Source organism: Oncorhynchus nerka, linkage group LG18 (assembly GCF_034236695.1).
Source record: "Oncorhynchus nerka isolate Pitt River linkage group LG18, Oner_Uvic_2.0, whole genome shotgun sequence".
In the NCBI taxonomy this organism is placed as follows: Eukaryota; Metazoa; Chordata; class Actinopteri; order Salmoniformes; family Salmonidae; genus Oncorhynchus; species Oncorhynchus nerka.
The window spans coordinates 73,724,836-73,746,259 of record NC_088413.1 but is presented as its reverse complement, the minus strand read 5'-3'; the positions used below and the strand labels follow the sequence as shown (position 1 = coordinate 73,746,259).

At 44.3% G+C, this 21,424-nt stretch overlaps 1 protein-coding gene across 4 annotated transcripts in view; it reads left to right on the top strand.

Annotated features, from left to right (window-relative positions):
• Positions 1–16,298, top strand: part of LOC115146431 (ribosomal protein S6 kinase 2 alpha-like) — an 86,982-nt gene extending 70,684 nt beyond the window's left edge. For all 4 annotated transcript variants that reach the window (XM_029688493.2, XM_029688496.2, XM_029688495.2 and 1 more), the window contains 13 exons: positions 35–105; positions 1,793–1,881; positions 2,932–2,996; positions 3,173–3,275; positions 3,383–3,513; positions 4,105–4,230; positions 4,452–4,541; positions 4,621–4,779; positions 6,449–6,610; positions 11,247–11,323; positions 11,468–11,585; positions 11,801–11,938; positions 12,997–16,298. In XM_029688493.2, coding sequence (XP_029544353.1) covers positions 35–105; positions 1,793–1,881; positions 2,932–2,996; positions 3,173–3,275; positions 3,383–3,513; positions 4,105–4,230; positions 4,452–4,541; positions 4,621–4,779; positions 6,449–6,610; positions 11,247–11,323; positions 11,468–11,585; positions 11,801–11,938; positions 12,997–13,119 — 1,452 coding nt within the window. In that variant the 3' untranslated portion in view covers positions 13,120–16,298. The remainder of the gene's footprint in view (positions 1–34; positions 106–1,792; positions 1,882–2,931; positions 2,997–3,172; positions 3,276–3,382; positions 3,514–4,104; positions 4,231–4,451; positions 4,542–4,620; positions 4,780–6,448; positions 6,611–11,246; positions 11,324–11,467; positions 11,586–11,800; positions 11,939–12,996) is intronic.
• Positions 16,299–21,424: the final 5,126 nt, after the last annotated feature.

Here is a 21,424-nt window from a genome sequence, read left to right as displayed (position 1 = left end):
TTTTTAAAAGGTGGTGGTTGTATTTGTTTGACAGTTTGAGATGCTGACCGGATCGCTTCCGTTCCAAGGGAAGGACCGCAAAGAGACCATGAACCTCATCCTCAAGTAAGTAGAGGCTGTCACAGAATAGGTCACTCCTTTTGATAAGCCGTATAAACTCAGCAAAAAAATAAGTCATTTTTTCAGGGCCCTGTATTACAAAGATCATTTGTAAAAATCCAAATAACTTCACAGATCTTCATTATAAAGGGTTTAAACACTGTTTCCCATGCTTGTTCAATGAACCATAAACAATTAATGAACATGCACCTGTGGAACGGTCATTAAGACACAAACAGCTTACAGACCGTAGGCAATTAAGGTCACAGTTATGAAAACTTAGGACACTAAAGAGGCCTTTCTACTGACTCTGAAAAACGCCAAAAGAAAGATGCCCAGGATCCCTGCTCATTTGTGTGAACGTGCCTTAGGCATGCTGCAAGGAGGCATGAGGACTACAGATGTGGCCAGGGCAATAAATTGCAATGTCCGTACTGTGAGACGCCTAAGACAGCGCTACAGGGAGACAGGACGGACAGCTGATCATCTTCACAGTGACAGACCACGTGTAACAACACCTGCACAGGATCGATACATCCGAACATCACACCTGTGGGACAGGTACAGGATGGCAACAACTGCCCGAGTTACACAAGGAATCACAATCCCTCCATCAGTGCTCAGACTGTCCGCAATAGGCTGAGAGAGGCTGGACTGAGGGCTTGTAGGCCTGTTGTAAGGTCCTCACCAGACATCACCAGCAACAACGTCGCCTATGGGCACAAACCCACCGTCGCTGGACCAGACAGGACTGGCAAAAAGTGCTCTTCACTGACGAGTCACGGTTTTATCTCACCAGGGGTGATGATCAGTCCTCTGGAGCGGGATCCATTTGGAGGTGGAGGGTCTGTCATGGTCTGGGGAAGTGTGTCACAGCATCATCGGACTGAGCTTGTTGTCATTGCAGGCAAAGTCAACGCTGTGAGTTACAGGGAAGACATCCTCCTTCCTCATGTGGTACCCTTCCTGCAGGCGCATCCTGACATGACCCTCCAGCATGACAATGCCACCAGCCATACTGCTCGTTCTGTGAGTGATGTCAGTGTTCTGCCATGGCCAGCGAAGAACCCGGATCTCAATCCCATTGAGCACATCTGGGACCTGTTGGATCGGAGGGTCAGGGCTAGGGCCATTCCCCACAGAAATGTCCAGAAACTTGCAGGTGCCTTGGTGGAAGAGTGGGGTGACATCTCACAGCAAGAACTGGCAAACCTGGTATAGTCCATGAGGAGGAGATGCACTGCAGTACTTAATGCTGTTGACCACACCAGATACTGACTGTTACTTTTGATTTTGACCCCCTCTTTGTTCAGGCACATTATTCCATTTCTGTTAGTCACATGTCTGTTGAACTTGTTCAGTTTGTCTGTTGTTGAATCTTATGTTCATAAATATTTACACATGTTAAGTTTGCTGAAAATGTACGCAGTTGACAGTGCGGGGACGTTTCTTTTTTTGCTGAGTCTATATAATTCAACACTATATAGGCAATAGGGTTCCTTTGCAGAACCACACTGAGCCAACAATCACTGGCTAGAGTGTCTCTAATTATTACCAGAGAAGTACTATTTATTTAGCCCAACTAAACCAGCCTGAATGCTGCGTTCAAGGAAACCGTGGTGAGCGTTCAGTCTGGATTAACCAGGCTGCTATTTTATACAACTTCTGGATGTAACAATGTGTCCCTCTGCAGGGCCAGATTGGGAATGCCCCAATTCCTCAGTACAGAGGCCCAGAGTCTCCTCCGAGCTCTGTTCAAGAGGAACCCCATCAACAGAATGGGTGAGTACTTACCCACTAGCCAGTGACAAGCTAATTACAGTGGTTACTCCACTAGGAGAGTAATTACTGTGGTATAATAAGACTGATTTGATATTAAAGGGACAATCTGCAGTTGGTACATCCAGTTGTAGACGTATAAATTAAGGATATGTATTGAATTAAATGTATTTTGGGTAACAGACACATACAACAAAATATACCATGTGGACCCAGAGGATATCACTTGAAAGTATTCATTAAAATGCTTGTTTCCAAAGTGTTCCTCGATGGTTAAAACAATAACACGCATGATTAAAAGGCAAGACAAAATTGCAAACAACCATAAATACATTCTTTTATATTGACAACATAAAAAGTGGAACTATTCACTGCATAACCTTAAAAAAATCAACCATATTAATTTCGCATCATACTGATCCTTCAAATAAATGCAACTAACCAGGCAGTAGGGGTCAGTGGAGTGGTTTCTCAGACAAACTTGTCCAAATGAAAACTGTTTCCTGCTTTTTAAAACTATTTCAACTTTTTCTTTGCTTGATCTCCAAGGGGAGGATATTCCATAGACAAATGCCTGTATAGAAAAACATGCTCCTCGCAGTACTGTTTACTCTGATTTTACAAGACATAACACTACTGTAGCTCTGGTATTGGTGTTGGTTATAGACCACATCAATGTGGTTTTTCATATAACCTGGGGCACGATCATTTAAGTTATCAAGCAAATTATTAAGTTTAAGTTTGTCCGTGTAACTATTGATTCTTGAAGAATATAACTTATAAATGCCTCATGAGTTTAGTTCAACTGTCGTACCCATTCAGAACTGAAAATATAAGCTTGTTGTATTTAACAAATATAAACATGGTTAAAACTACCTTATAAAACCTATATTGATATGGTGAATGGTCTCTCCATGCATCCATAGATCTGTTTATGAATTTGCCAGGCTGGCGGGAAGAACGCATTGCTTCAACTGCTGATTGCCGCTTTAAGCATAGAGCTGGTGGTGATGTATGCAGTCATCCGTACTAATAGTGTGATTGTGTGGACAGGGTCCGGGACGGATGGTGCAGAGGAGATCAAACGCCACACGTTCTTCTCCACCATCGACTGGAACGTGAGTGGGGCCTCCCCTCTAGCACTCATTGCACACTCATAGTGTCGTCCTATCAGGACTCATTATCAATCTCATTATCCAATTAGCATTTTTAAATGAATATTTTCATATGCTACGGGCAATTGTCAAGTCTCCATTATTTGAAACCTTTTCAGAAACTATTTTAACGCTTTCAGAAACTGTTCCGGCGAGAGATCCCACCCCCGTTCAAGCCGGCGGTGGCCCGACCAGACGACACCTTCTACTTCGACTCGGAGTTCACCTCCCGCACACCCAAAGGTAAGAGGTCAAAGTTGACAAGAGTAACTTGTCCTAGCGTGACAAGACAGACCAGGGCTGACAATCTAAGTGTGTATGAAGTTGTGTTCTTGCTCTGATTCCCACAGACTCCCCAGGTGTTCCACCCAGTGCCGGAGCCCACCAGCTCTTCCGGGGCTTCAGCTTCGTCGCCCCGGCCATGCTGGATGAGGAGGGGGCCAAGGAACCGGCCAAGCCCACACCACACCCAGTGGTCCAGGTCAGCAGTCCATTACAGATGGGAAATGCCTACTATTAATATATAATTATAATATATGCTATTTAGCAGGCGCGTTCTCATTTCTTATATTAATTTCTATAAAAAACTATATCATATAGACAGTAAGAAGACAGAGATCTATCTAACAGGCAGATGGTTCCCTCCCCAGGATTTTGTCTTTAGTTGGCGTTTTGAAGGAGAGAATGCTCTTTCACTCTCTGACCACTAGATGGACATATTTCTCCATCCTACAACGCTGTGTCAATCAGTATAATGTAATGACAGTGAAAGCCATACTTACTTAGGGCAGATAAGTCTCAGGTTTAATTGCTTGATGATTTTACACTGCACATGTTGTTGAGGAGTAAACCTCTAATCCAGTTGAATTGCTTGGTCTAATACCATCAGTAAGGATGGATGATGTGCTTGATTTTACCTCCAATGTTTTCTGTGCTTTACCACAACTGTGATGTGTGTGTGTGTGTACACATCATAATAGAAGAAAGTATACTATTAAAATAGATTGATTGTTGTAGACTGTAGTTCAAGCACTATACCGTGTGTGTGTGTGTGTGTGTGTGGTTCATACAGCAACTCCATGGAAAGAACGTGTTGTTCAGCGATGGCTACATGTTGAAGGAGGACATCGGCATGGGCTCTTTCTCCGTTTGCAAGCGCTGTATCCACAAAGCCACCAACACCGAGTACGCCGCCAAGGTCAGAACACACACTGTAACCTCCCTCTCTGGGTTGTCACTCTCCCAAGAACCCCAAGTTCTTATCCATCCACCTTGTGGGCTGCTGAATCCATTCCAAACCTGTAGTTGGACTTGACTATTCATTATTTTGATGGTATTTTTGGAGAGTGCCGTTCTAGTCATTTGTCATCTCTCAAATGGTCTCCTAATGGAGGATTCATAATATTGTGGTATTGTCAGGTGATTGACAAGACCATGACAGACCCCTCAGAGGAGATTGAGATCCTGTTGAGATACGGCCAGCACCCCAACATCATCACCCTGAAAGACGTGAGTACACGCACACGCACCCACCCACACACACACACACACCCTGAGCCATCCATCATGTGTTCTCTCCTTCTGTCAGGTGTATGACAATGGGAAGCAGGTGTATCTGGTGACAGAGCTGATGAGAGGTGGGGAGCTGCTGGACCGGATCCTCAAACAGAAGATCTTCTCCGAGCGAGAAGCCAGCTCCGTGCTCCACACCATCACTAAGACTGTAGAATACCTCCACGCACAGGGGGTGAGACACTCATCTACACACTGTAACAGACTGGTCACTATGGACTTAAACAGTAGTTTGATATTCCTCCTTATTCTTAGTATGTTTTTTTTTTCTCCTCCTTTTTTCTCTGTGTTCTAATATTCATTCTTTAAAATATATAGTACCAGACATACATTTGGACACCTAATCATTCAAGGGTTTTAATTTATGTTTTACTATTTTCTACATTGTACAATAATAGTGAAGACATCACAACTATGAAATAACACCTATGGAATCATTTAGTAACCAAAAAAGTATTTAATATTTGAGATTCTTCAAAGTAGCCACACTTTGCCTTGATGACACTCTTGGCATTCTCTCAACCAGTTTCACCTGGAATGCTTGAAGGAGATCCCACATATGCTGAGCTGCTTTTCCTTCACTCTGCAGTCAATTCATCCCAAATCATCTCCATTGGGTTGAGGTCAGGTGATTGTGGAGGCCAGGTCATCTGATGCAGCACTCCATCACTCTTCTTCTTGGTCAAATAGCCCTTACACAGTGTGGAGGTGTTGGGTCATTGTCCTGTTGAAAAACAGATGATAGTCCCGCTAAGCCCAAACCAGATGGGATTGTGTATCCCTGCAGAATGCTGTGGTAGCCATGCTGGATAAGTGTGCCTTGAATTCTAAATAAATCACTCACGGTGTAAACAGCAAAGCACCCCCACACCATCACACCACCTCCTCCATGCTTCACAGTGGGAATCACACATGCAGAGATCATCCGTTCGCCTACTCTGCGTCTCACAAAGACACGAAGGTTGGAACCAAAAATCTCAAATTTGAACTCAATCAGACCAAAGAACAGATTTCCACTGGTCTAATGTCCATTGTTTGTGTTTCTTGGCCCAAACAAGTCTCTTCTTCTTATAGGTGTCTTTTAGTAATGGTTTCTTAGCAGCAATTCAAGCATGAAGTCTTGAGCCACACAGTCTCCTCTGAACAGTTGATATTGAGAGGTCTGTTACTTGAACTCTATGAATTATTTATTTGGGCTGAAATTTCTGAGGCTGGTAACTAATGAACTTATCCTCTGCAGCAGAGGTAACTCTGGGTTTTTCTTTCCTGTGGCGGTCCTCATGAGAGCCAGTTTCATCATAGCGCTTGATGGTTTTTAACACTTTTTTGGGGTACTACATGATTCCATATGTGTATATTTCATAGTCTTTGCTATTATTCTACAATGTAGAAAAAATAAAGAAAAACCCTTGAGTGGGTGTGTCCAAACTTTTGACTGCTACTGTGTGTATATATAAATATACTGTGTATGTGTGTGTATATATATATCTCTCCAAGTGAGCAGTTGAAGTAGATTATTTTTGCATTCACATTTAATCTTTACTAATTAATAAATTCTCTCATCCTGTCCTCTCTGCTATACTGCCCTAACCCTCTCTTCTTCCCCTACCCCCTCCTCTCTTCCTCCTGTACCTCCTCTCTTCCTCTCCTCTCTCTCCCTCACCCCCTCCTTTCTCCTCTTTCTCCCCCTTCTACTCTCTCCTCCCCTCCTCTCCTCGCTCTTCCTACCCTCCTCTTCCTCCTGTACCTCCTCTCTCTCCCTCACCCCCTCCTACCTCTTTCTCCCCCTTCTACTCTCTCCTCCCCTCCTCTCCTCGCTCTTCCTACCCTCTCCTCTTCGCCAGGTTGTCCACAGGGATCTAAAGCCCAGTAACATCCTTTATGTAGATGAGTCGGGGAACTCTGAGTCTATCCGGATCTGTGACTTTGGTTTTGCCAAGCAGCTGAGAGCTGACAACGGCCTGCTCATGACTCCATGCTACACCGCTAACTTTGTAGCCCCGGAGGTAAGGCCCGTGAGAGTGTGTTAGTCATTTATGATGATGATGATTAAATACATGCATAGCGCATCAATGCCCCCTATCATATGCTATTTGGGGAGTTTTAATAGAAAATAAACCATAGAGAGCGAGATTATTGATCCACCAATATTACATTTTTGGCCGATACGATATCCAATATTTTCCTTGACAAAAAAACCCCAGTATTTAACATTTTAGCAGACTTTTAAACATTATTGTACAGTTAAATAGTTAACACACACACATGGACACAGCATCACTGTGCAAGAGCTGTCACTAAAGTCCCTGGTTCGAATCCAGGCTGTATCACATCTGGTCGTAATTGGGAGTCCCATAGGGCCCAGTGTCGTCCGTGTTTGGTAGGCCGTCGTTGTAATTAAACATTTGTTCTTAACTAACTTGCCTAGTTAAATAAAGGTTACACACACACACTGACCAAAATATATATATTGTTGGCATTTACGTATGTCCCCATTACCAGTGAAACATAATCAAAACCTATTTCTTTCACTTACTTGCTGTGCTGTTTCGTCGTTTCATTCTCAACCAGGATTGCATCATACATGTCAAGCAGTGAAGTTTCAGCTCTGTCTGTCGGTGGCCTCATCCTCGGTGTGCACTATTACTGTGTCCGTTTCCATCATGTCCAGCTCTGTATGTAACATTTCACATAAACCCTGTTTCTTGTCTGCATCGAAGTAGCGGTCCTTGTACCTAGCATCGAGCTTGGTGGCAACACAGCAAAGAGAGAATTCCACGGAATCACTTGTTCACAGCCTGTGTGGGCAGTTTTGTTCCCAGGGCCCACTGTTGTCAAGGGCAACTGTTTCATTCGCCAATGTGGGCCAGTAAAAACATCCACCTCGTCGGGAAAAGGGGCCATCTTCACTCCATAGAAACTAGTCAGCACTGTCGCACACTAGCTGATAGCTAACTGGTTAGCATAGCATTGACGAAGTCAGAATGGGCATGCGCACTCCACTGTTGTGACAGAATCGGTGGCGTTAGAATTAGGAATTAGAATATGGCCTATTCCGATATGTTCACCGATATATCGTGCATCCTTTTATATAGTGTGTGTGCGTTTACACTACCATTCAAAAGTTTGGGGTCACTTAGAAATGGCCTTGTTTTTGAAAGAAAAGCAAATATTTTGTCAATTTTTAAAATAACATCAAATTGATCAGAAATGCAGTATAGATGTTGTAGATGACTAAGTTTATCATTGTGAAAGGCTAATTGATGATTAGAAAACCCTTTTGCAATTATTTTAGCACAGCTGAAAACTGTTCTGATTTAAAGAAGAAATAAAACTGGTCTTCTTTAGACTAGTTGAGTATCTGGAGCATCAGAATTTGTGGGTTCGATTACAGGCTCAAAATGGCCAGAAACCAAGACCTTTCTTCTGAAACTCATCAGTCTTTTCTTGTTCTGAGAAATTAAGGCTATTCCATGTGAGAAATTGCCAAGAAACTCTACCCAGAATAGAAAGAGGAGTGGGAGGACCCGGTGCCCAACTGAGCAAGAGAACAAGTACATTAGTGTCTAGTTTGAGAAAGATGCCTCACAAGTCCTCAACTGGCAGCTTTATTATCTAGTACATGCAAAACACCGGTCTCAAAGTCGACAGTGAAGAGGTGACTCTGGGATGCTGGCCGTCTTGAACCCTGTCTAATATCTCTGTAGAGACCTGAAAATAGCTGTGCAGCAACGCTCCCCATCCAACTTGGCAGAGCTTGAGAGGATCTGCAGAGAATAATGGGAAAGATTCCCCAAATACAGGCGTGCCAAGCTTGTAGCGTCATACCCAAAAAGACTTGAGGCTGTAAACGCTGCCAAATGTGCTTCAACAAAGTACAGAATAAAGTTTAAGTTTAGTTTATTTTTTATTTTTACAGGGACAGTGCACATTAATCAACGTTTCAGTAAAAGTGCTGGTTTTAGCCAACCGGCTAATTTTCAACCGCAGTCCCTGGGCAGGTTATTAAAAACAATTACAATATAGACAATAGCAACATAGAACAAGCAAGACATAGCAACATTGGACAAGCAAGACGTAGCATACAGACAGAGCAACATTGGACAAGCAAGACGTAGCATACAGACAGAGCAACATTGGACAAGCAAGACGTAGCATACAGACAGAGCAACATAGAACAAAAAGCAGCAAGACAAAATTCATAAAAGCAACAAAGTGTTTCCACACCTCACAAGATACAGACAACATGGAAAGCGGCAACACACAGCTAGGGACCATGTTCACAAATCTGATTGACCTTTAGCCATATCTTCAAGCATTTTGTGAAAGTGTGATGTGGTGCAGTTATGTGTGTCTGATGGCAGTGTATTCCAGACATGGGAAGCTCTCACAGAGAATGCAGATTTACTAAAGGTGCTTTTCCCTTTGTTGGCAATGACAGAGGTCAAACGTTTTCTGTAAGTCTTCACAAGGTTTTCACACACTTGCTGGTATTTTGGCCCATTCCTCCATGGAGATCTCTAGAGCAGTGATGTTTTGGGGCTGTTGCTGGGAAACATGGACTTTCAACTCCCTCCAAAGATGTTCTATGGGGTTGAGATCTGGAGACTGGCTAGGCCACTCCAGGACCTTGAAATGCTTCTTACGAAGCCACTCCTTCGTTGCCCGGGCGGTGTGTTTGGGATCATTGTTATGCTGAAAGACCCAGCCACGTTTCATCTTCAATGCCCTTTTTGATGGAAGGAGGTTTTCACTCAAAATCTCACAATACTTGGCCCCATTCATTCTTTCCTTTACACGGATCAGTCGTCCTGGTCCCTTTGCAGAAAAACAGCCCCAAAGCATGATGTTTCCACCCCCATGCCATAGGTATGGTGTTCTTTGGATGCAACTCAGCATTCTTTGTCCTCCAAACACGACGAGTTGAGTTTTTACCAAAAAGTTATATTTTGGTTTCATCTGACCATATGACATTCTCCCAATCTTCTTCTGGATCATCCAAATGCTCTCTAGCAAACTTCAGACGGGCCTGGACATGTACTGGCTTAAGCAGGGGGACACGTCTGGCACTGCAGGATTTGAGTCCCTGGCGGCGTAGTGTGTTACTGATGGTAGGCTTTGTTACTTTGGTCCCAGCTCTCTGCAGGTCACTAGGTCCCCCTGTGTGGTTCTGGGATTTCTGCTCACCGTTCTTGTGATAATTTTGACTCCACGGGGTGAGATCTTGCGTGGAGCCCCAGATCGAGGGAGATTTTCAGTGGTCTTGTATGTCTTCCATTTCCTAATAATTGCTCCCGCAGTTGATTTCTTCAAACCAAGCTGCTTACCTATTGCAGATTCAGTCATCCCAGCCTGGTGCAGGTCTACAAGTTTGTTTCTGGTGTCCTTTGACAGCTCTTTGGTCTTGGCCATAGTGGAGTTTGGAGTGTGACTGTTTGAGGTTGTGGACAGGTGTCTTTTATACTGATAACAAGTTCAAACAGGTGCCATTAATACAGGTAATGAGTGGAGGACAGAGGAACCAAGTTACAGGTCTGTGAGAGCCAGGAATCTTGCTTGTTTGTAGGTGACCAAATACTTATTTTCCACCATAATTTGCAAATAAATTCATAAAAAATCCTACAATGTGATTTTCTGGATTTTTTTTCTTATTTTGTCTGTCATATTTGAAGTGTACCTATGATGAAAATTACAGGCCTCATCTTTTTAAGTTGGAGAACTTGTGCAATTGGTGCCTGACAATACTTTTTTGCCCCACTGTATATATGTGTGTGTGTGTAGTTTCTGAATGCACTGTATCGTCTAGCGATTGATTGGTGGTCTAATTCCACGGGCGAACAATTTCTCTGTTTGTTTAGCATGTTTATTTAGCATTCCCCGTAGCAAACAATGCCATTGAGTAACATGGCAATGTTTTACCCTCAACCCGGTCCATGGCACTGAGATGACACAGTATATCCCTCCCCTCATTATTTCTTCAAGATGGAAATTTCTGAAATGTATTGAATGTCCTTTCCAAGCTGAAAGAAGGTTCACTGTTTCAATTGAAACTTTCACCCGAGGTCTATGTCGCCTGGGTCAAAAGAGTATTTTGGCTTTGTTGAGACACATCCGTCTTAAGGTAACTAAATATGTATCGACATGAACGTTGCCATATAGATGGTTAAACATGTTTAAAGTCACGGGAGCGTTTTTGATGTTGCTGTTTTCTAATTTTGCGGGACATCGAAGGAAGCCGCGTCACTGAGGGGGCATGTCCGCCCATGAGCTCTGTCCAATAGGGGGCATGTCCACCCATGAGCTCTGTCCGATAGGGGGCATGTCCGCCCATGAGCTCTGTCCGATAGGGGGCATGTCCGCCCATGAGCTCTGTCCAATAGGGGGCATGTCCGCCCATGAGCTCTGTCCAATAGGGGGCATGTCCGCCCATGAGCTCTGTCCAATAGGGGGCATGTCCGCCCATGAGCTCTGTCCAATTGGGGGCATGTCCGCCCATGAGCTCTGTCCAATTGGGGGCATGTCCGCCCATGAGCTCTGTCCGATAGGGGGCATCGATAAGCTAGTGTCCTTGTCAACGCACTTTATTGCCTTTGGTGTATAGCTCTACCCAGGTGATGTGACATAATGCTGTGTGGGTTCTAGGTGTTAAAGCGTCAGGGCTATGACGAGGGCTGTGACATATGGAGTCTGGGAGTGTTGTTGTACACCATGCTGGCTGGGTAAGGAACACACCACATGTCACTCATACAGCTGTGCACTGTATCCCACTCCAACAAAATGTTATGTTCTCAATCACTCACTTACACATATACATACACATTCATTCTCATTTGACTGGTGCTCACTCCCTCTCTCCCCCTCAGCTTCACGCCATTTGCCAACGGGCCCGAGGACACTCCAGATGAGATCCTGAGCAGGATAGGCAGCGGTCACTTCACCCTGACTGGAGGCAACTGGGATGCCGTGTCGGAAGCAGCGAAGGTACTGTAGGACTTACTAGGACTGACTAGGACTTGCTGGGTGACACAACTTATCACGCGATCGTGCCGACCTGAACTGTGCTGGCTTATATATTTTATTTTCGCAATTTAGTGAAGTGGAACAATGACTAAATGTATTTCTGTTCGGATTTCAAGGATGGAGGTGCAGTATATAATCTAGAAATCATCTAACCTCCCAGCTATGTGTCTTTATAGGACCTGGTGTCTAAGATGCTTCATGTGGACCCTCACCAGCGGCTGACCGCAATGCAGGTCCTCAAGCACCCCTGGATTGTCCAGAGGGACAAGCTATCCAACAGCCAGCTGCAGCACCAGGATGCCAAGCTAGTCAAGGTACTAGACTCATGCTATACTGTACACCAGTGGTTACCAAATGGGTCAATTCGTGATTGACTGGTCGATCGTCAGTCGTTTTGAAACACCATGCCCATCAGATGCAGGTACCATCAGTCCAGTAAAATAAAATAATTTACATTTATGCTCAGCTGTGCTTTCCATGGCTGAGCAGCCGCACAAAAGCCTAAGATCACCATACGCAACTCCAAGCGTCAGCTGCCATTGAACCCTGGCGCAGTGGAAACGCATTCTCTGGAGTGATGAATCGCACTTCACCATCTGGCAGTCCGATGGACGAATCTGGGTTTAATGGATGCCAGAAGAATGCTACCTGCCCTATGCAAAGTGCCACCTGTAAAGTTTGGTGGAGGTGGAATAATGGTCTGGGGCTGTTTGTATGGTTCAGGCTTGGCCCCTTAGTTCCAGTGAAGGGAAATCTTAATGCTACAGCATACAATGACATTCTAGATGATTCTGTGCTGTCAAGTTTGGGGAAGGCCCTTTCCTGTTTCATAATGACAATGTCCCAGTGCACAAAGCGAGGTCCATACAGAAATGGTTTGTCAAGATTGTTGTGGAAGAACTTGACTGGCCTGCACAGAGCCCTGATCTCAACCCAATCGAATACCTTTGGAATGAATTTTAAATCTGACTGTGAGCCAGGCCTAATCTCCCAACATCAGCTCCTGACCTCACTAATGCTCATGTTGCTGAATGGAAGGAAGTACCTGCAGCAATGTTCCAACATCTCTCCCAGAAGAGAGGAGACTGTTATAGCAGCAAAGGAGGGACCAACTCCATATTAATAACCATGATTTTGTAACGATGTTCGATGAGCGCATGTCAACGTACTGTTAGCCATGTAGTGTATTTCTGCTGGACTCAGCTGACGATTTCATTACAGGTCTGAAAAGTTGTCATTAGAGCGCCATGTTGCACATGCATTGTCAATTGTTCTGCCAATAGCACCATGTGACCTAACTTTTTTAATAGCTGCAACAATATTTGTCCTCAACTGTTGTCTTAACATTGCACTACCTCTTCTCTTCCCACAGGGGGCGATGGCTGCCACCTACTCTGCCTTGAAGAGCTCCCATCCCACCCCGGAGCTCAAGCCCATTGAGTCGTCCTTCCTGGCCCAGCGACGTGTCAAGAAGCTCCCCTCCACCTCTCTGTAGATCCACCAGAGAGAGAACCATGAACACCCTCAGACTCTAGCTAGAACATCAGCCAGTACAGGAACATGTCACAGGACTGAAGAGACCGGTAGATCCCCTCTATCTAACCAGCTAAGGACCACTGACTACTCTACTGCTGTCTCCTTCCCTGGCAGTGATATCAATACTCTGCTGCAGTCTCCTACCCTGCCAACGATATAACTACTCTGCTGTAGTCCCTTCCCCTGCCAATGATATCGCTACTCTGCTGCAGTCTCCTCCCCTGCCAACTATATCTCTACTCTGCTGTAGTCCCCTGCCAACGATATCTCTACTCTGCTGTAGTCCCCTGACAGTGATATCACTACTCTGCTGTAGTCCCCTGACAGTGATATCACTACCCCTGCTGTAGTCCCCTGACAGTGATATCACTACTCTGCTGTAGTCCCCTGCCCTGCCAACGATATCACTACTCTGCTCTAGTTCCCTGCCAACAATATCACTACTCTGCTGTAGTCCCCTGCCAGTGATATCACTACTCTGCTGTAGTCCCCTGACAGTGATATCACTACTCTGCTGTAGTCCCCTGCCAGTGATATCACTACTCTGCTGTAGTCCCCTGCCAGTGATATCACTACTCTGCTGTAGTCCCCTGCCAGTGATATCGCTACTCTGCTGTAGTCCCCTGACAGTGATATCACTACTCTGCTGTAGTCCCCTGTCAGTGATATCACTACTCTGCTGTAGTTCCCTGCCCTGCCAGTGATATCACTACTCTGCTGTAGTCCCCTTCCAGTGATATCACTACTCTGCTGTAGTCCCCTGCCAGTGATATCACTACTCTGCTGTAGTCCCCTGCCAGTGATATCACTACTCTGCTGTAGTCCCCTGCCAACGATACCACTACTCTGCTGTAGTCCCCTGCCAGTGATATCGCTACTCTGCTGTAGTCCCCTGCCAGTGATATCGCTACTCTGCTGTAGTCCCCTGCCAGTGATATCACTACTCTGCTGTAGTCCCCTGCCAGTGATATCAATACTCTGCTGTAGTCCCCTGCCAGTGATATCACTACTCTGCTGTAGTCCCCTGCCAACGATACCACTACTCTGCTGTAGTCCCCTGCCAACGATATCACTACTCTGCTGTAGTCCCCTGCCAACGATATCACTACTCTGCTGTAGTCCCCTGCCAACGATATCACTACTCTGCTGTAGTCCCCTGCCAACGATATCACTACTCTGCTGTAGTCCCCTGCCAACGATATCACTACTCTGCTGTAGTTCCCTGCCAGTGATATCGCTACTCTGCTGTAGTCCCCTACCAACGATATCGCTACTCTGCTGTAGTCCCCTGCCAGTGATATCGCTACTCTGCTGTAGTCCCTTCCCCTGCCAACGATATCGCTACTCTGCTGTAGTCCCCTGCCAACGATATCACTATGCTGTAGTCCCCTGCCAACGATATCACTACTCTGCTGTAGTCCCCTGCCAGTGATATCACTACTCTGCTGTAGTCCCTTCCCCTGCCAACGATATCACTACTCTGCTGTAGTCCCTTCCCTGCCAACGATATCACTACTCTGCTGTAGTCCCCTGCCAACGATATCACTACTCTGCTGTAGTCCCCTGCCAACGATATCGCTACTCTGCTGTAGTCCCCTGCCAACGATATCGCTACTCTGCTGTAGTCCCCTGCCAGTGATATCACTACTCTGCTGTAGTCCCCTGACAGTGATATCGCTACTCTGCTGTAGTCCCCTGCCAACGATATCGCTACTCTGCTGTAGTCCCTTCCCCTGCCAACGATATCACTACTCTGCTGTAGTCCCTTCCCCTGCCAACGATATCACTACTCTGCTGTAGTCCCCTGCCAACGATATCACTACTCTGCTGTAGTTCCCTGCCAGTGATATCACTACTCTGCTGTAGTCCCCTGCCAGTGATATCACTACTCTGCTGTAGTCCCCTGCCAACGATATCACTACTCTGCTGTAGTCCCCTGCCAGTGATATCGCTACTCTGCTGTAGTCCCCTGCCAGTGATATCACTACTCTGCTGTAGTCCCCTGCCAACGATATCACTACTCTGCTGTAGTCCCCTGCCAGTGATATCACTACTCTGCTGTAGTCCCCTGCCAGTGATATCACTACTCTGCTGTAGTCCCCTGACAGTGATATCACTACTCTGCTGTAGTCCCCTGACAGTGATATCACTACTCTGCTGTAGTCCCCTGCCAGTGATATCAATACTCTGCTGTAGTCCCCTGCCAGTGATATCACTACTCTGCTGTAGTCCCCTGCCAGTGATATCAATACTCTGCTGTAGTCCCCTGACAGTGATATCACTACTCTGCTGTAGTCTCCTGACAGTGATATCAGTAGTTAATCTTTCCTCTTGGATGGGCTTCTGGGCATGGTCACTTGATGTCAATCAACCTGGACTAGCAACAAGACATGGTTGAGGATGAGGGGGCAGTGGGGTAGGGGCAGGTTATGACAAATTTGTTAGCAGTATATTTTGGATAAAAGGTGTGTGTGCGTGAGTTTGAGACAACCTGCTACCACGGAGGACGTTGATGATCATTGAGGATGTTTCTGTTGTGTTTTTTGTTCTGCTGTCGTTTTGATTGGCTCTGCATCTCCCCTCAGCATCGCTGTGATTGGCTGTCGCTAAACTCTCTGCATGTCTGTCTGTTTGGTGTGTCGTTCTCTCTCCAATTGATCAGCTTGCCAAATCGATTTGTGTGTTTTTGCTGTTTTACCATTGAAAGCTGGAAGGGACAATGGCACAAAACGAGATCACAGTCCATCACTATCATTTTCCTACATTTTGAATGAACATTAAAAGAAAGAAAAAAACATTTAGCCATAAATGCCTCTCGTTTTTGAGACTATACTGGAACTAGGAATTCTGGGTAATGTAGTCAATGCTAATGTTTTTTCCAGGCTGAATGTCTCACTCTCCATTGCATGACTTGCAGTGTGTATAGTCCAGGGAAGGGTTCAGAAAGTTGTTTGCATGGTCTGGTGCAGTGTGGCGTCATGTTGCTTTGTCCTTCTCTTCTCTTATCTTTTCTTGGTGACATTTCCGATCCTGAGAAGAAGAAAAGATTTGAGATATGGCCAAATATTTTTATTGTAAAAAAAAATAAAAAAGAGAAAATAATATCTGTAATACCACTAACCAGGTGGAATGTTGAAATCTGTTTTTTCATTGTGTTTTCTTCTTGGATATGCCTATTTTGAATGTTGTCTTGCTTGTATTTGCTTTTGTTGTTGAAAGGCATGTTGAACGCACACACACACACTGTTGGAGCTTCCATGATGGACTCCCACAGCCCTCTGTGTTTCAATGTCAAGTATGGTGAGAGTGATTGTCGAAACGATTGTACTGAGCACTCAAATGCACACTCTCCCTTAAAGATATTCTCCCGTACTTTTGTATACTTTTTAACCAGTAGTTAAGTAGCGCCCACGAGCCAAAAATGGTCCCGACCACGTCATTTCTCTTGCTCTGCTGGGTTTGCTTCTTGCTAGTTGTCAGTCAAATGTTGAGGGATTGAAGCTCATTGGTTGAAACTCAAATAATGAATAGGGGGCTGGCCCACGTGCAGGTAAATGTAGGGAAAATGGCACTGCACAGCTTCCAGAAAACTGTCACTTTCAAACTCTGGGTTTTGTAATTGAGGTAAGACCGTAATTCTGCTCATAGATTATGCATGTATGAGCTACACATTGACATATCCAGCCCAAAGCGGGAGATTTAAAAAATACTTACCAGTCGCCAAAGTACCCGGGCATGTCTTTAAGGTCTCTATAAAGTATATTGGTTTTACTTAGACAATCCTTGACAGGAATATTTTTTGTGCTTTTCTGATTTGATTGGCCTGTCTGTTGGTCTTAATCAATGTCCACAATGTCCACAGGTCCTTTCTGTCTCCTGTTCAGTTTGACATTGTCTGAGTAGAAGTGCCGATCTAGGATCTGTCCATATCTTATTCTATACAGACACAACTATCTAACAGACACAACTGCTGATCCTGGATCAGCACTCCTACTCTGAGATGCATTGTGGATACGGTCCGTGGACTCTAGTACAGTATAGGTCACAACAACGTCTTTCTTGACTAGAGGTTCCTATGGGAACTATGTTTGGTAGCTTTTATGTTTGGTAGCTTTTATGTTTGGTAGCTTTTATGTTTGGTAGCTTTTAAATTCCTTATTAAGGGCCCGAATTCCTAGACACAGTATCTGCGTTGAACATGCTTTTTAGTCTAGGACTTGTCCGGGAAACTGGCCCCTGCGCCTACAGCAGAAAGATCCTGTAAGTTTATGTAGGCTTGGATCTTTAAGTCTTAGATATGTGATGCATATCTGTAGAAAGGTTGGGATAACTCTTTCTATGGGAAACGTATTATTAAGAAGAAACCGATCAAGATGAAGGGAAAGTTTGACTAAAACCAGAAATAACAGCTACCACCCACTGAGACTCTTCGTAGTAACAGTAACCCATCTGCTATAGTAGCACAGTGACATTACTACAGTTGCAAAGTATGAAAACCCCTTTCATCTCGGATCAAGTGGAATACATAGTTATGTTTATTTTGTTTTAAATCAAATTCTCTATCGCTTTATTTTTATTTTTTATTTAACCTTTAATTTAACTAGGCAAGTCAGTTAAGAACAAATTCTTATTTACAATGACAGCCTACCGGGGAACAGTGGGTTAACTGCCTTGTTCAAGGGGAACAGTGGGTTAACTGCCTTGTTCAAGGGGAACAGTGGGTTAACTGCCTTGTTCAAGGGGAACAGTGGGTTAACTGCCTTGTTGAGATTAAATGTTTAATTTACTATGATGATATTTACCTCTTGTCTGTTCTATGTTGTTGTACCTTTCCTTATAAGGGTCCATAAACACTTCTCATGGCAAAAACACGATTCACCAATGAATTGCAACCTAACTCAGACACGTCCCATGATTCTGCCATCTAGAACCAATGAAATTCCATCTTTGCTGCCATAGTTTTTTTCTGCCACGACCAGTGTGTTTGGACCCTGAAGTGGGAGCTTTCTTTGGTATGGAACTATTCTATGTGTTTGTTCCTCTTGCTTTGTATTCCCTTCCTTCCTGGTTTTCCATGTGAGTCGGGATGAGATGGGGTAGTTAACTCTCATCTGCCATTACAGCAGTGGGTATTCAGGCCTATAGGGAGTTCTGATAAGATGGCTTTCTATTAAAACACTTTTCTCTGCGCTGATCGAAGACTGTTCTGTGTCAGCTGTAACATTTTCTGTCATGTATGTGGACTTTAATAATATGATAAAAACAGCAGGTCTTGGATACGACCAAAATTGCAAATACTGTGGAAAAGGGTTTTTGCAAAATCCTTTCAAATGGGACTTGTCGTGGTCCTATATTCTTGTCTGTATGATTTTATACTATTTTGATGGATCAACCCCTTTAGCATAGCACCCCATATTATTGGCATATTCAACAGCGGTTAAGAAATATATTACCTTCAACAGTGTTATCTTGTGATCAAGCCATCAATGTTTTGTAATTATTGTGTCGTAAAAATGTTAGCTAACGGGTTAGCAATTAGTAGCATTTTCACTGAAATGTCAAATATACGTTCAGCTTTTCTCTGTCTACCCAAAAAAAACTCTGTCTTAAACAAAAAAAGTCCCCGTATTGTCTGCATATGGTCCCCAGTTATTGGCCACCTAACTATTTTGTTTAAAAAAAGACAACTTTGTATCCAAAGTGTTTATGGGATAGTTGGCTAGCCTTCCGGTTAAAAAAAAATATTAGTTGCCTGAAATCCGGTATCTATATTTGAGGTAAAAAATTTGATATTAAATGACGCGGGGTCAAATTTTACAATACATTTTGTGGGACACGCTGTATATGTAACTTTTTTTGAAAACTCAACTTAAATTGCAATGAAAATCGGTGGTCAGCTAGAATGGTGTCTTTAGTTGTGAAACGTACCGTTAGTTTCCAGTCCTTTTAAAAGTTGAGCTCGAGGTGATTTCAGTTAGCTAAGTGTAGTGTTCTAGACCCTGTGCTGTATTGCTTGACAAGAGTGGTCCTTTTTAAAACCGACTACCGCCGTGGCCAAAAGTTTTGAGAATGACACAAATATTAATTTTCAGTCTGCTGCCTCAGTTTGTATGATGGCAATTTGCATATATTCCAGAATCGTATGAGTGATCCGATGATCACTCCTGATTTGCCATGCAAATGAACTGAATCACCCAAAAACATTTCCACTGCATTTCAGCTCTGCCACAAAAGGACCAGCTGACATGTCAGTGATTCTCTCGTTAACACAGGTGTGAGTGTTGACGAGGACAAGGCTGGAGATCACTCTGTCATGCTGATTGAGTTGGAATAACAGACTGGAAGCTTCAAAAGGAGGGTGGTGCTTGGAATCATTTTTCTTCCTCTGTCAACCATGGTTACCTGCAAGGAAACACGTGCTGTCATTATTGCTTTGCACAATAAGGGCTTTACAGGCGAAGATATTTCTGCAAGTAAGATTGCACCTAAATCAACCATTTATCGGATCATCAAGAACTTCAATGAGAGCAGTTCAATTGTTGTGAAGAAGGCTTCAGGGTGCCCAAGAAAGTCCAGCAAGCGCCAGGACCGTCTCCTAAAGTTGATTTCAGCTGTGGGATCGGGGCACTACCAGTACAGAGCTTGCTCAGGAATGGCAGCAGGCAGGTGTGAGTGTATCTGTACGCACAGTGAGGTGAAGACTTTTGGAGGATGGTTTGGTGTCAAGAAGGGCAGCAAAGAAGCCACTTCTCTCCATGAAAAACATCAGGGACAGACTGATATTCTGCAAAAGGTACAGGGATTGGACTGCTGAGGACCGGGGTAAAGTCATTGTCTCTGAATCCCCTTTCCGATTGTTTGGGGCATCTGGGGGAAAAAAGCTTGTCCGGAGAAGACAAGGTGAGCACTACCATCAGTCCTGTGTCATGCCAACAGTAAAGCATCCTGAGACCATTCATGTGTGGGGTTGCTTCTCAGCCAAGGGAGTGGGCTCAACCACAATTTTGCCTAAGAACACAGCCATGAATTAAGAATGGTACCAACACATCCTCGAGAGCAACTTCTCCCTACCATCCAGGAACAGATTGGTGATGAACAATGCCTTTTCCAGCATGATGGAGCACCTTGCCATAAGGCAAAAGTGATAACTAAGTGGCTTGGGGAACAACACATCGATATTTTGGGTCCATGGCCAAGAAACTCCCCAGACATTAATCCCATTGAGAACTTGTGGTCAATCCTCAAGAGGCGGGTGGACAAACAAACAACCCACAAATTCTGACAAACTCCAAGCATTGATTATGCAAGAATGGGCTGCCATCAGTCAGGATGTGGCCCAGAAGTTAATTGACAGCATGCCAGGGTGGATTGCAGAGGTCTTGAAAAAGAAGGGTCAACACTGCAAATATTGACTCTTTGCATCAACTTCATGTAATTGTCAATAAAAGCCCTTTGACACTTATGAAATGCTTGTATTTATACTTCAGTATTCCATAGTAACATCTGACAAAAAATATCTAAAGACACTGAAGCAGCAAACTATGTGGAAATTAATATTTGTGTCATTCTCAAAGCTTTTGGCCACGACTGTAGGTGTGCTATGCAAGCAGAAGAACACTGTGTGCATCTCACTGCCTGTCTGCAGCACACACAGCAGAGTACACTCTCATGTCCTCCCCGCCTTCGCCACGGTCCTCAAATGCACTCAGACCAGCTCCTGTGATGGACCTCTGCTGCAGACGCACACACACTCCCAGGTGTCTGAAGGTAGCGTTGAGCATAGTAACACCTCTCATCTACTGCACCATGCCATTCTGCTATATAACACACACACTCCCAGGTGTCTGAAGGTAGCGTCGAGCATAGTAACACCATCCTCTCATCTACTGCCATTCTGCTATATAACACACACACTCCCAGGTGTCTGAAGGTAGTGTCGAGCATAGTAACACCATCTCTCATCTACTGCACCATTCTGCTATATAACACACACACTCCCAGGTGTCTGAAGGTAGCGTCGAGCATAGTAACACCATCCTCTCATCTACTGCACCATTCTGCTATATAACACACACATGTCCTGAACACACACGCCTGAAACGGAGTGAAACATGCTCTCATCTAAACAAGAGTTTAATATCTCCACATAATTGACTACTTCCTCTTGCACATGCTTCTGTACATAAACTCGTAACGTGTAATATAATATAATATAATAATATATATATATATATATAATAATATATATATATATAATATAAACA